General features: G+C 37.1%; 1 protein-coding gene across 1 annotated transcript in view; it reads left to right on the forward strand.

Annotated features, from left to right (window-relative positions):
* The first annotated feature begins 401 nt into the window (after positions 1-401).
* The window catches only part of TOR (target of rapamycin), a 32,116-nt gene continuing 17,733 nt past the window's right edge, over positions 402-14,784 (forward strand). Inside the window, exons 1-26 of the mRNA XM_078318894.1 lie at positions 402-541; positions 648-859; positions 991-1,058; positions 1,374-1,712; positions 2,061-2,138; positions 2,442-2,614; positions 2,972-3,070; positions 3,393-3,552; positions 4,479-4,622; positions 4,869-5,038; positions 5,716-5,926; positions 6,954-7,136; positions 7,698-7,850; positions 8,000-8,121; positions 8,772-8,871; positions 8,965-9,042; positions 9,365-9,495; positions 9,597-9,699; positions 9,900-10,088; positions 11,307-11,399; positions 11,510-11,545; positions 11,701-11,802; positions 12,109-12,210; positions 12,742-12,904; positions 13,178-13,302; positions 13,732-13,784. Coding sequence (XP_078175020.1) covers positions 814-859; positions 991-1,058; positions 1,374-1,712; positions 2,061-2,138; positions 2,442-2,614; positions 2,972-3,070; positions 3,393-3,552; positions 4,479-4,622; positions 4,869-5,038; positions 5,716-5,926; positions 6,954-7,136; positions 7,698-7,850; positions 8,000-8,121; positions 8,772-8,871; positions 8,965-9,042; positions 9,365-9,495; positions 9,597-9,699; positions 9,900-10,088; positions 11,307-11,399; positions 11,510-11,545; positions 11,701-11,802; positions 12,109-12,210; positions 12,742-12,904; positions 13,178-13,302; positions 13,732-13,784 — 3,221 coding nt within the window. The 5' untranslated portion in view covers positions 402-541; positions 648-813. The remainder of the gene's footprint in view (positions 542-647; positions 860-990; positions 1,059-1,373; positions 1,713-2,060; positions 2,139-2,441; positions 2,615-2,971; positions 3,071-3,392; positions 3,553-4,478; positions 4,623-4,868; positions 5,039-5,715; positions 5,927-6,953; positions 7,137-7,697; positions 7,851-7,999; positions 8,122-8,771; positions 8,872-8,964; positions 9,043-9,364; positions 9,496-9,596; positions 9,700-9,899; positions 10,089-11,306; positions 11,400-11,509; positions 11,546-11,700; positions 11,803-12,108; positions 12,211-12,741; positions 12,905-13,177; positions 13,303-13,731; positions 13,785-14,784) is intronic.

Genomic DNA, 14,784 nt, shown 5'->3' on the forward strand with positions numbered 1-14,784 from the left:
GTGCACATACTGTATGGTCTTTACAATTGAAACAGCATAATAGATGGGTATATTAGAAAATAAGAATAGTATATGTACACAGCTGTTTATTATATCAATACATGACATGTAACTGAATAACGAGAAATTGAGAAATAATTATATGATAAGAGTTTTTAACCTGGTTATACTGATTTTCATACTGTTCTTGACTCATGCTGAAATGAAACTTGTTTTCGATTCAAAGTATTCTTATTAATTTTTTTCTACTTTAACTATCTGGTCAGTATTAGTTGGTTTTCATGCAAGGATTACTTGAGGCTTAAACATCTAATAATGACAAAATGACCTGAAATGAATTCTAAACTTGTTTCAGTAATAATTCTAGGAAAAAATGATTGAATTAACCAAGAAAATTTATTTAGGGCTTCTAGAAGAAGCACAACTGAAGATGCAACAAATATACGCACATGTGAAAAGCCTAGGCAGGATCTGTCTCCTGAAGCCTAGGCTAGAGTGATATTTTACATCTTCTTTACAACCCCGAGTGATATTTCAGAAGGTAGCATCAGCACAATTTGTTTTGGTGTCTCATCTCTTGTTTTTTGTTTCTGTAAACATGGTGTTTTGTTTTTAGCCTGGTCTAATATTGGGCATCATTTGAACAGGCAGGGCTTGGGCTTTAAATAATTCGATCTGGGTTTGGACTTTTCTTCTCCAAGTCGGGGCCAAATCAGATCTGGGCTTTCTATGCCTTATTATTGAGTTAGCAGGCCTGCGCCGATCTTTTTTTTTTCTTGCACTCTCTCTCTTTCTATCTAGAAGTAGCTAGCAATGAAGGCTTCGGGCCACTATCCAGATGTCGGAAAGAAACCTAAAGGTATGGACACCTTAACATCACTCTCTGTTAATTGGGGGCGAGGGCTGAACTAGAACGATTTGAACTGCTATTTTTTCTGGCTTATCAAGTAATGATCATGAGTCTTATTAATCTTTGTGGATTTAATGCAGACCTTTTATCAAAGGACTACAACTTTGATCAGAAATTCAACATCTCAACTTATATCTCCTCTGGTCAGGTAAAAGTTTATCTGTCTTTGATTTTTTTCACTTAGTTTACATTGCTATAGTTCCAATATTGAATCTGGATTTGGCCTCAACTCAGGGATAGTTGATGATAAAATCAGGAGTACATATGCTGTACCAGTACTAAATCAGTACCATCTTACAGAAACACTTTCTTTACCTTGATAATATTAAGACACCACATGACACTAATTGATTTCGATACACACTTATCAGGATACATACCTATGCATCTCTTTTAACAAATAATTAATTAAGAAATGCGAGTCCTCAGAGCTTCTGCCAAATAATTATTTCTGTATTAATAGGATGCCATAACATCTTCTTTGAGAAAGCATGTGGAGGAAGAGGCGCGGGAGCTCAGTGGGGAAGCCTTCTCGCGGTTTATGGATCAGCTCTATGAGCAAATCTATAACCTTCTTGAAAGTTCTGACACAGCTGAGAATTTGCTTGCTCTTCGTGCAATCGATGCTTTAATAGACGTTCCATATGGCGAGAATGCCTCCAAAGTGTCAAAATTTTCGAGTTATCTCCGCATGGTTTTTGAGGCGAAGCGGGAGCCGAAGATGTTGGTGCTTGCAAGCTCAGTGCTGGGTCATCTGGCTAGAGCTGGTGGGGCCATGACTGCTGATGAAGTTGAGCGACAGGTTTTATTCTTCTCTCATATTATTAGGGTTTGGAAGTGTTTTATGTGTAATTGTTTATGACTTTGATATGTTTGGTGGATTCCATCATAACACTATGCATGTCTTTAAGTCCTTAACCCCTGTTGTTATTTCTTTTTTTTGGTAATTGCCACAGGTTTTTATTTTTTATTGTTAGCTCTTTTTTTCTAACCACCCACATTAAAACAGTGTTTGTTTGGTTACTTTGGTACATGGAAATGTAGAATTAAAAAGTCTGGAATTAAAATAAAATTCAAGGATATTGTTTGGACTGAAAATTTTATTCTTGGGTACAAATTATAAGGTACGATCATTTTTTTTATCCATTAGATTAAGAATGCTTTGGAGTGGCTAAAAGCTGCAGAAAGAGTTGAGTACCGCCGGTTTGCTTCTGTTCTCATATTAAAAGTAAGTAACTGTCTGGGATCTTGTACTGCAGTTGATCATAGTTTCAGGTTTTATAACAATCTCTTTGATTTGTTTGGGGTATACAATGAACTCGAGCAGCCATCACTTGACCAACTCAAATTAAATGTGCACAATGACCAGTCTACCCTTTTAGCTTGAGAATGGCCAACAGGGTCTCAGAATGACTGCAGCAGAAAATAAATGTTAAATTTCAGATAAAATTCTATGGGAATTAAGTTCTGATTTTAGACAGCATTGCTTATGCTTTCCTCAATATTTATTATTGTGATTGATGAAACAAAGGAAATGGCCGAGAATGCATCTACAGTATTTAATGTCCACGTTCCTGAATTTGTGGATGCGATATGGGTGGCTTTGCGGGACCCGGAGCTCAATGTGCGTGAGCGTGCGGTGGAGGCTCTCCGTGCCTGTCTGCGCGTCATCGAGAAGCGTGAGACTCGCTGGCGAGTTCAGTGGTATGTTATTATGTGGTTTACCATACTATTGGCAGTTTGTATTTTTCATGAGAGAACTGGTGCTAAAGTGAGAAAATATCTTGCTTTTCTAAAGTTCTGTTTGATCTTTTCCCCGCCACTACACCCATATGATCTTGCGTTGAAATGCAAAATTGTGAACAGTGTGGAAAATACCCCCCCCCCCCCCCCCCCCCCCCCCCCCCCCCCCCTCCAACACACCCCTCCCGTCCTCCCTTCGTCTCAGATAGATATGTGAAAGGCAGGAGGACGAGTTGGAATATCTTTTGTTAATTATTTAATTTTCTTTGAGGCTAGAACATATATTTTACAAAATCTGTTACTCATGACTATCCTTAGGTACTATCGCATGTGTGAGGCAGCACAACTAGGTCTGGGTAAGAATGCTTCAGTACCTAGCATTCACGGCTCGCTACTCGCTGTGGGAGAGCTGTTGAGGTGATGATTTCTGAAGCCAAATTTTAGGCCAATTTATTGAGTGTATAAGATTCTTCTTTTTATGAAATGACACAATAAAGCCTGACTATTGCAAAGAAAATAGAATTTGCCTGTGTAATACAGTACAAAGTTTGACTTGCTTTCCTTGTCTAAGCATTATTATAAAAACGAATAATTTCCATTGTGCATCCCTATACAAAATGTTCCGGCCTATGTAAGGTTGCACAGCGTATGGGCCAGACAGAAAAGTACTTTCTGCTCAATTTGCCATCTGTGTTTGCTGTGTAGAACTCATTTGTAAAGAACAAAACTTTAACAATAGGAATACTGGAGAGTTTATGATGTCAAGATATAGAGAAGTGGCTGACATTGTGCTGAAATACCTGGATCACAAAGACCGCCTTGTTCGCCTCAGCATTACTGCTTTGCTTCCTCGGATTGCACATTTCTTGCGGGACCGCTTTGTGACCAACTATTTGAAGGTAAGTTTTATAAATAGTGGCCAAAAGAGTGTTCGGATCAAGGTGCAGATAGCAGCATAAAGTTGTCCATCCTTGTCTCTTGTTCTGTTTTTATTTATATTCCATTTAAGTAGCCTATGATTAGAGACTCTATTAGGTATCATTGCGTGTACCAGTTTAACTATCCCTGCTCGCTCAAAGTTTCATTTCACACTGGTCTGATCCTAAGGTATATTGTATTCATGTTGTACTTTTTTCATAATTGCTTATATGAGGATGCTTGAACGCTCAGTTAACTTTTAAACATTTAGGACCTGTTTGGTTCAGTAACTGGGGTTTTAGAAGGTCCTTTACGGTTATTTTAATTTTTTTTGGCTGTTTGGTTCATTTTAAGTAGAACTTTTACTGTAGTTACAATTCCCAGTGCACTGTAACTTGGCCTACAGCAAAAATTTTCTGCTCTCAACTTGCAGAGCCCCTATAATCTGAAAAGCAGTTGTCCCCTTAATTTATTCTTGTCTTTGTTGTTATTACCACTGAAATCCAAAGTAGCTGAAATAGGACATCATTGGGCTTTATTTATTATTAGAAATGTTGACCCCACTTGATAAGCTTTTTGCTCCTCAAGGGCACCTGAACAAAAGATTTGTAAATCCAACTGCAGTATTCACAACACAAACTTTGTACTTGCCTCATGAAGTTTCTATCTCACAGATCCAAACAGCCCCTTAGATGTAGCCAGATAACTTACTAAAAAGAAGTACGTGAAATTAGCTAGCTCACTGTACAAGAATCATTTTTTGTGATTACTGATACAACATATGTAGTTATGTACCTCCATTGTTAATGCTGCAACCATGATTCTCGACTCCTCATGAAAGAATTTGGATTATATTTCATGTTTTTGTCTGGACTGCAATAGACTGGACTAATTGTACAAATAACAGATTTGCATGGACCACATACTTGCGGTTTTGCGAACACGAGATGAGCGAGGAAGTGGCTTCACTGCTCTTGGGGAGATGGCTGGTGCTCTTGGCGGCGAGCTCGTACCATACCTGCCAACGATTACCTTATATCTTCGTGAAGCTGTACTTTTACTCTCTCTCTCTCTCTCTCTCTCTCTCTCTGTCTGTTTTGTCTGTTACAAGTTTAGTTTTTGCCATTAACTTGTGGGAAAAGAATGTAGTTCTGAGGTGTGTATAAAATTTAACATGTTCAACATAGACTTTTTCTATACCCGGTTAACTATCATGTTGATTTTATGGGTCTGTGAATACTTGGCTTAGGTGAAACAACCTTTTTCATAGCTATAATTTCATCATCCAATTTTACAGATTGCCCCACGAAGAGGAAGGCCGTCCCATGAAGCTATCACTTGTGTTGGGAACTTTGCGAAAGCCATGGGCCCTGCAATGGAGCCCCATGTCCGTGGCCTACTAGATTGCATGTTTGCTGCTGGCCTCTCCAAATTTCTTGTTGTAGCTCTTGAGCAGATTTCACTCAGGTACCATTTTATTGCCTCTGCCGTCAAAACCTGCTTTATGTCTGACCCTATCATCAGTCCATACTGGTACTGAAGTGAATGCAAAGGTGCAAGTTTTGTATTGCCTCTGGATTTACGCAGCTTAATTCTTGTCATATGATATTACCAAATTTGATATGCTAAGCTTGAGCATAACGTCAAGATGCCAAACAAGTACACAAAAAACATTAAAACAAAAAAGAAATGTTTCTATAGACAAATGTTCAGAGTGTTGCGTTATGGTCCTAAGGGTTGCTAAAATTCTGGTGGGTCAAAGATATGCACTAACAGCATAATTATGTTGACAGCTGGCCATGTTTTTCCGATCTGTACACATCATGCCAGGTCATGGGTCAATCTGGTCCAACTTGTTTTGGCTTATAATTTTTTAGAGTTATTTATTGCTTCCTTGTTATAATGAGGGTGAACTAATCTAGATGGTTAGAGTTTTTATCTTATAGTAGGAGTGCTTGGGATACGGATTCAATTGACTACTCTTTTATTTAGTTCTAACAAAATAGAAATTATTAGGTTAGGTTATGACCCGGTAACTGCAGCAGGTCATAGAAGTTAGGATTATGGGTAAGGTTGACCATCAGGTAGGGTCAAAAGTTTCCAGTCCTGGTTAGTCCTGATTCTGTTTTATGCATGTGCTGCAGTATCCCATCTTTACTTCCAACCATACAAGAACGGCTACTGGATTCCATCTCCTTTGTACTCTCAAAGGCCCCTTATCCACCTTCAAGACTAAGTTCAACTGGTAGTATCAGAGCTGGTACAGTAGTCAATGCCTCTCAGTCTTCATCAGATGTAAATAGTGCGGAGCTTGTGCAACTTGCTTTGCACACCTTAGCTCATTTCAACTTTAAGGTTATCTTTCTTTTCCCTTATCTATTTCAACAATCGATAGCTGGCTGAACCAATGTCATTTATTTAACTTAAAGAAATTAACAATTACTTTACTGTATGGGTGTACTTTAGTTTGATCCTGGTCATATCTAAAGCCCCTTCATATTTACAGAGCATCTACTGATAACTAAACTTTGAAATGGGAACCAAAATTAAAAGATAAAACAAACAGCATAAATTGCCAGGAATTTGTACAAAAGCCTCTTTCTATTGCTTGCAAAGTAGTCTGACTTCATTGAGAAACTTGAAATCAATTTTATTAGTTGGAGTTTTGGTATATATATTTATCACAGGTCAGTATAAGGAGTATCTAAATTGTGAGGCTATGGTACTATGCATAGTGCACTTTGGTCCGTACTATGGATGCATATCTCTATTTTCGAAGTTCAAACAGTTGATCTGTTCCGCTCAACATGATCTCCATAGGAAAATGTGCTTGAATGCCAATTTTACAATTTTTTTTAGTATTTTTTTTACATTTTTTTACATTTATTTTAGAATATCTAGTCTACCCCAACTTGTTTGGGACTAAGGGCATTTTTTTTTTTAAATAGGTACAAAATCACTTGATCTAAAAATGATATACCATTTGGAAAGTAGTGATTTTCTACCTATCTAAAAAATAGTAAAAAATTATAAAAATATAAAATTTGGTCTCCAAGTACATTTTTATATGGAGATCATGATGAAAGGATCGGATTGACTATTTAGACTTTGAAAATAAAGATATGGATCCGTAGTACGGACCAAAGTGCACTATGCATAGTACCGTAGCCTTACTCTTATCTGACCCTATGTGAATGAGTTTGGTTTGTAAGTCATTCTTCCTAGGTGCTTATTCGAAAGTAGGATGGTTGATTACCCTTTAGTTAAGGGTCACTTCTGCATTGAATTGACAACTAAGCTTAAGAGCCTAAGATGGCAATAAAATGACAGATTTACTGCACTTTGTTGAACTATAACTAGTTGATGTTTGTTATGCTTTTAGGGTTATGAACTTCTCGAATTCTGTAGAGAGTGTGTGGTTGTATATTTGGAGGATGAAGACAGTACCACACGGAAGGATGCAGCAATCTGCTGTTGCCGGTTGGTCGCAAACTCTCTGTCTTCACAATACACTAGTAGATCTAGTCGGATTGGCAGTAGGAAGAGGCGGCGCCTTGTTGAAGAGGTTAGTTTCATTTTTCTATTGACTCAGTTTTCTATTTTCTATTGAAAATCATTGGTAAAACTATTCTGCATGCAAACAACAAAGTTCCCTTATTTTATAAAAACAATTAATATTTCCTTTTCTTTTTGAAAACAATACTGAGTCATTAGATTTGCTACGGAAGTCTGTTGATCAAATGTTGACAACTTCAGCTTCCTGCCCTGATACCTACAAACCTTCCCTTTCTCTAGTACAGTTTAACTAAAATTATTCTGAGCTTGTTTGAATGTTGGCTTTGATACTTTATACAAACCATAGGAAACGATCAAATTGATTTAGTATCTAAATTTCCAGGGTAAGTCATCTTTTCAACTTGACATGTCCTTTATTTCAGTGCCAAAGCCAATTATAAACTACCAAGGTGTATTTAGCGCAGAGTGTATATGATTGTGTTTTCTTTTTTGCACCTTTTGAGTATCAATAAAGCCTTTGACTGTACATGTAATTTCATTAAAAAGGAATTTGAAAGAAGCTTCTATTTCCTAGTGTCTTTTAATGCAAGTTTTGTTGATCTCCATGCAGATAGTACAGAAACTGCTAATAGCAGCAGTGGCCGATTTAGATGTAGGAGTTAGAAAATCGGTTTTTGAATCACTCGAGAACAATCCCACTTTCGATGACTTCTTAGCCCAGGCTGATATCTTGACTTCAATTTTTGTCGCCTTAAATGATGAGGTAATCTTTTTTCTTCTTTCAATAGGGAAGAGGGGGGGGGGGGGGGGGGGGCACTACCTCAAGCCTATTTCTAGATAATTTAATGTCTGAACAGCTACGTAGTAAGGCTATCACTATAAGCTAAATCATATGTGACTCGCTTCTTTTAGGAATATGATGTGCGCGTTTTAGCTATATCAGTTGCTGGCAGATTGTCAGAAAAGAATCCCGCATATGTCCTTCCCGCGCTCCGCCGTCATCTCATACAGTTGTTGACGTATCTTGACCAAAGGTTTGTTTTCTGTAAGACTTCAGAATTTTTACGAGAGGGCTTCAGATTTAATTAGGTAATGAATACTACTGTGCCATTAGAATCCATCATTTTGTGTTTGTCTGTACATGCTGTTGTACAGTACCTAGCGGCTCTTATCAGCACTGCCCTCACTGTCATTTTCTATTGTATTTTTGTAATGGGCTAATGGCAGTGGATGGTTTACTAACCTTCCATAGAACAAAAGAGATACATAAAAGGGTGCCTAACCAGTACTAGAAAGCACATGGCCTGGCATGGATAAGCATATAGCAGTTCCATTCCTTTTATAATTAGTTGATTGTGACAGCCCTTGGTTTACACTTAAAGAGGTGCTCTCTGAGTATAGCAGCTCCATTCCTTTTACAATTAGTTGATTGTGGTTGCCATTGGTTTACACTTAAAGAGGTGCTCTCTGAGTTGACAGCTATATGTGGAATTTCAGAAAATGAATTGTTATAGAGAGCCCCTTGGGCTTATATAGAGCTTACAACTTACAACCAAGTACCGCGACTTCTCTATAATGTCCTTTTATCATAAGGACCCTAACAAAGCTACTAATATGTAAACATACAAATACCAACATTTCTCTTGTAATATTTACTTTGTTTCTTATTTCCTCTGAACTGTAGCACGGATAGCAAGTGCAGAGAGGAAAGCGCTAAGCTGCTGGGTTGTTTGATACGAAATTGTGGCCGATTGATACTCCCTTACATAGCTCCTGTTCACAAAGTAACTCTACAGATGTTGTCTCAATTAGTTTTTCACCTCTATTTGTGTATATTAGTAATTCATGTTTCTTGACCAAATTGTTCCATATGCCAGGCACTTGTTTCTAGATTGCGTGATAATAATGCTGTTGTCACTGGTGCACTTGCTACAGTAGGGGAGCTTGCAAAAGTGGTACGTTTTCCTAAGTTAATAAGTATGCTTTCATGGAAAATTCTGTTTCTTTTATCAATCTTATGTTTGTGGGCTGAACATGTTTAGCAAGAGAACATTTAAATTCAAGCAAAGTTGATTTCTGTACCATAGAGAATGGGCCCTTCTAGATAACTGTGGAAACCTCCTGTCAGTGAGATAATGTGCTTGCTGTTGTAATCTCGGGACTTTTTGGAACACAACTTTAACAATGAAATGCTTATTTGTATACTGCCTTTGTCTTCTCTAACATCCGTTTCTTATATATATATATATATTTTTTTTTCTGATTAAATTGAACTAGGGTGGATTTGTAATGGGGAAATATCTACCTGAGCTGATGCCTTTGATTGTTGAGGCTCTCTTAGATGGTGCCGCCATTCATAAACGGGAAGTTGCTGTTTCTACCCTTGGTCAAGTCGTACAAAGCACTGGGTATGTGTGTCTTTTTCCATGTCAAGCTATTAATATCTGAAGTTAGATCATTATCATTTCTATCAGCTGTTATCATTTTGAGATTGATCAAATACATGCAGTTATGTTATAACTCCATACAATGAGTACCCTATGCTTCTTGGCTTACTGCTAAAGCTATTGAATGGTGAATTGGCGTGGACAACTAGGCGAGAAGTGCTCAAGGTAAATTTGTAGTCTTTAAAAGTAAAATACTCAATTGTCTGATGTCTTCCTTGCTTAAGGTAAGTATGAAGTTGCTACCTTCATCTCTTGCTAAGCAGCAAAAACCATTTTTCTAATTCTATCAGTTTTGTGTTTTCTTTTGATTCTTGAGGACTTTTGTTAAGCCTTCCTATCATGCACATTTGTTTCTGTTGTTCTAGGTTTTAGGGATAATGGGTGCTTTGGATCCACACACAAACAAAAGGAACCAAAGCTTATTGCCAGGGCCACATGAGGCTGTCAACCGTCCATCGACTGAGGCAGGCGGGCAGCATATCGTGTCCATGGAAGAGATGCCGATAGAGCTCTGGCCTTCTTTTGCGGCTGCTTCAGAAGATTACTATTCCACTGTAAATTTTGCCTTTGTTTTGCTCATTTTGATGAAAGTTTCTTTTCGTGAGTTGTTGATTGTCTTTCTGTAGATCAGGCTCAGTTCATGCATTCCTTGCAAAATATCATACGTAATGCCAAATCTGAGCTTAGATGTTCAATAAGGCAGTGTTAAATCTTTTATATAAATCATAAATTCAGTAGACTAATAGTTTCATATTGACTTTGGTTGGGTTATGGGGAGTGTACCTGAAAAGACATCTTTTGTGCTGTCAAGTCTTGGGATCTCAAGGGAATCTATTAAGGATGTTAGTTATATGTATACGAGTAGCACTTTTTAGAATTGAAGGGAACTTAATTGGATAGCTATGTATACATATGGATCCGCTTCTGGATTCATTTGTACTGAACATCAAAGATCTCTGCACTTTATTTGCCCTCAAAACTTGAGTAGAAGTTCCGGTTCAATTTTTTCTCTTAGTTTTCATTTTTTTTCTTTACCGTATTTGATTCTTAGGAATTGTTAAGATATCGTGTGTACCCATCAGATCTGTTGAATTAATTAGTTCTTAGTATTTATTGTAGTATTTTTACCTTTTTACTTTTTAGTTAGCAAAATATATAGGTGTACGGTTCATATATGTTGAATAATGTGATATTTTGATATTTTATTTGTGATTTTCTGGTTGTTAATATTTATGACTATCAAAATTGGAGGCTAGCCACATTAAAATTTATTTAAAAAACAACAACAACATAAGTGTTGGATTTTACATTTAAACCAACATTGATATTCGATATAGTCAGCCTCGGACTCAATATCTGGCACTGATGGCACTTCACTGTTTGCATATCTAGATAATCGGGTGTTTGGACAAAGTGAGAATAGGCTATTCGGACTAATTTGTTCTATGTTTGCTTGGGTTTGAATAGATTAGGAAATCCATACCTTTTGTCTTATTAGAATTGGCTATTCCTACAAAAAGTAGGATTTGGCTATTCTAACAAGACAAATAGGGACTTGGCTATTCTAGATGTGGATCTAAACATACGTAGAAGAAAGGGAATCAAGAGAGGGGTTAATAGTGATATTTTTTACACGGAGTTTATTTATATGAGATTTTTTGTGGTTGTCGGGGTTTCTGTGGTATGTTGATGTTCTGTGCAATACAAACATTTAATCTTATCTCGTACATCAACTATTTTCCTGGGTGGTAATCGTGGATTTGCAAACTTAGGTTGCAATATCCTCTCTGATGAGAATTCTCCGAGACCCTTCTCTCTCAAGCTACCATCAGATGGTGGTTGGCTCTCTTATATTCATTTTCAAGGTACTATTTATTTCTTTATTTATTTTTCTTTGTTTGCATTTTAGTTTTAGCTTTCTTCATATGTGTTTTGGTTTCTGATACTTTTTGGTTCATTGTTTCTGCCTCGAAAGTCGATGGGCCTTGGCTGTGTTCCCTACTTACCTAAGGTAAATCTCTCTCTCTCTCTCACTCACTCTTCGAGAATTTGGCAGTGACTACCAAGGGTGTAGATCTCTCTCTCATTCTCTCCCACACTCTTTCTTTGTGTTCTTAGTGCTTAAAATGATGTCAGATTTGACATTGTTTTTTTTTAATTATGTAGGTTCTTCCAGAGCTTTTTAGGGCTGTAAGAATCTGTGATGATGGGGGCTTGAAGGAGTTCATAACTTGGAAGCTCGGTACCTTGGTTTCTATTGTGCGTCAGGTAGGAGTTCCTGTCGTCTGCTTTGGTTCACATGTTTTTATCCTTTTCAAGTTTTGTGTCTGCCTGCTAGACTCTTTTGCAACTTTTAACCTTTGTTGTAACTTGTAAGGTATACTTTGTTGGTGAATTAAAATTTGTTGTGCTTTTGTGCGCTAATTTTTGCTAATGAATAAAACTTATTTTTTGCCTAAATCCTGTACACGTCAGTAAAGTATGGTTTTCGGTGATTTTTTGGGCAATCACATCTTTATACTTTCTTGGAATGACAGTTCTTTTATGATTGTGATATTTTTTTTATGCATGCAGCACATAAGAAAGTACTTGCCTGAGCTGCTTCAACTTATTTCGGATCTATGGATGGCTTCTTTTAGCTTGCCCGCTGTCAGCCGCCCCATCCAAGGCTCTCCTGTATGGGCATGCTTTTCTTTTGACAATTTCCCTTGTAAATCGTCCAACTACCACATATACACCTGAAAATTGAAAGTGTCCCGTACTTGAAATAGGAAAATCACTTGAACTACCAAATAACATAATGACTACCCTTTTTATTCCTCTTTTTCCTTCTATTTGCATTCTACACTCTTGAGTAAAATGCAAAGGAAGAAAGGGCATTTTGAGTGAATCACAAGAACATAAGAGAGAGGAGGAAGCAGTGAAAGTTTTTATTTCCCATGTTTAGGGTATATCAATAGCTCTTTCTTTCTAGGACATGCGCTCCTTATATTTTGTTGGTATGAGTTAGCTTGATTTTCACACTGTACCTACTGACATAATAAACTGACCCTACTGACCAATTCTGGTTCACCTGATGATTTTGTACCACAAGAAACCTTTCTGGCCTATGTTGAACCAATATACTTAGTTCCTTGATCCCAGCCATCAAGCCCTAATATATAGTTCTCTCCCTTCCTCTATCGCTCTCCCCTTTCCTCTCTATAGGTACTGCACCTGGTGGAACAACTTTGCTTGGCATTGAATGATGACTTCAGAACGTACATGCTGGATATACTGCCCTGCTGCATTCAAGTCTTGAATGATGCCGAGCGCTGCAACGACTACTCCCATGTCCCTGATATCCTCCACACCCTAGAAGTCTTTGGCGGTGCGTCATGTGTCCCAAAAATTAATTGTCATATGAACCATTTGCACTGGACAATTTACCTATTCAAGCGTGACCTGTATATTAGATATGTAGTAGCAAACATGACAATACTACATCATTGGCAATGGATTGTCTTGCTCATGATAGAATAACTAGAATGGTTTGCTTTTCTGGACTGTTTGTTCATCAAGAATCAAGTTTGCAGTTCTTGCTTTGGTTAGTTTGGAGAGCTTATTTAAAACAACAAGAATTATATTGTGATCGTCGCTGTAGGGACGCTGGATGTACATATGCATTTGGTATTTCCTGCACTCATCCGCTTATTCAGAGTGGAAGCTTCTATTGATATCAGAAGGCATGCTATTCACACCTTAACGAAGCTCATTCCCAGGGTTCAGGTTTGTCACTCTTTCTAGTCTGCTCTCCCAATTCTCTCTGTTTTTTTGTTTTTTTTAAAAAAATTTCATGTCATTGTACTGGTTAGCGATTACAAGCACAAAGAAGTACTCTTGAGCTTGTACCAATTAACAGCCCAATTTTTTGCACTCAGCCAGTCAGATTCTATAGTTTACCATACTGGTAGTAATGCCGATACGAATGTACTACTGTTCAAGTTAATTCAAGACCAATTTTCTTTCTGCTAAATTTTGTACTTTACCACGTATTCTGTTAAGAATGAATTGTGGAATTGCTTATGGATGTTTGATTAAGAAAAAAATCATAGAATTATTCATAACCCTCATTTTGGACGCCAAAAAAAAAAAACTGTAGTTGACATTATTTGGAGTTCAAGCTATCATATGATGTTTCATTTTTTATATATTCAGGTCAGCGGTCATGTTTCATCTTTGGTGCATCATCTGAATCTAGTCTTGGACGGGTAAGGATTATCATCAGAATATGTCCTTACTCTGGTCTTGAATTTTCATAAAAAAATTAGCACTCAGAATTGGCACTCGTACCATGGTACCATACTTGAACTTCTTGCAGTAAGTTCTTTGTGCATAATTATACTTTGTTTGTTTTACACTCTTTCTGGTCATATAAAATGCGGTCATAATCTAATTAAAAACCCACTAGCAGTCAAAACATTAGTTAAATTGCAAATTGGCCGCTATGGATAAGTACTCGTAACAACAGCAACCAAGCCTTTAGTCTGAAAAAAGTTGGGGTAGGCTACAAATGAAACCCAGCCGAAGTCACAAAACCATGGTAGATAGTAATAAAAATAATAACAATAGTAGTAATACTAATTAGTAATAATGGTACAAATAATAATAGTAATAATACTAACAATATTATGCCTACATTATAAATCGTTGGGGCCGAAGTCCTAAGCCCTACGTCCTTGATCCCGAATCAAGGACCTAATGCCTATAACACTATCCCTAAACCCCGATTCCTAGGTCATGGTTACAGCCTAATGGGTATTCATCGATAGTCCAAACCAAATTTAAATAGGCAAACCAAAGTTTTATTCGGTTTTCGAAAATCTTACTGAACCGAACCGAAATAGAATAAGAACTAAACCGAAGTAAATTTTGGTTTGTTCGGTTGAACCGAAATAGGATATTAATCGTGAAAATAAACACTGTTTTGTTATTTTTTTATTTTTTAAAAGATGAATTTAAAATTTTTGTTTGGTTTGGTTTAATTGGTTTTAAACCGAACCAAACAATATAACATTATGTCGTAAATTTTTAATTTTTTTAAATGTTTGGTTCGGATGGGGGATGAGCTCAAAAATTTCGGTCGGTTTAGTCTAATCAGTTTTAAAAATTCTAAACCTAGCTGAACTATTGAACCAGTTTTAAAAAAATGAACTGAACTGATCCATTTAATTGGAAAAATCGAACTCTCTAGATTCGGTTTAAAACCGA

Source organism: Carex rostrata, chromosome 17 (assembly GCF_964058835.1).
Source record: "Carex rostrata chromosome 17, lpCarRost1.2, whole genome shotgun sequence".
Taxonomy (NCBI): Eukaryota; Viridiplantae; Streptophyta; class Magnoliopsida; order Poales; family Cyperaceae; genus Carex; species Carex rostrata.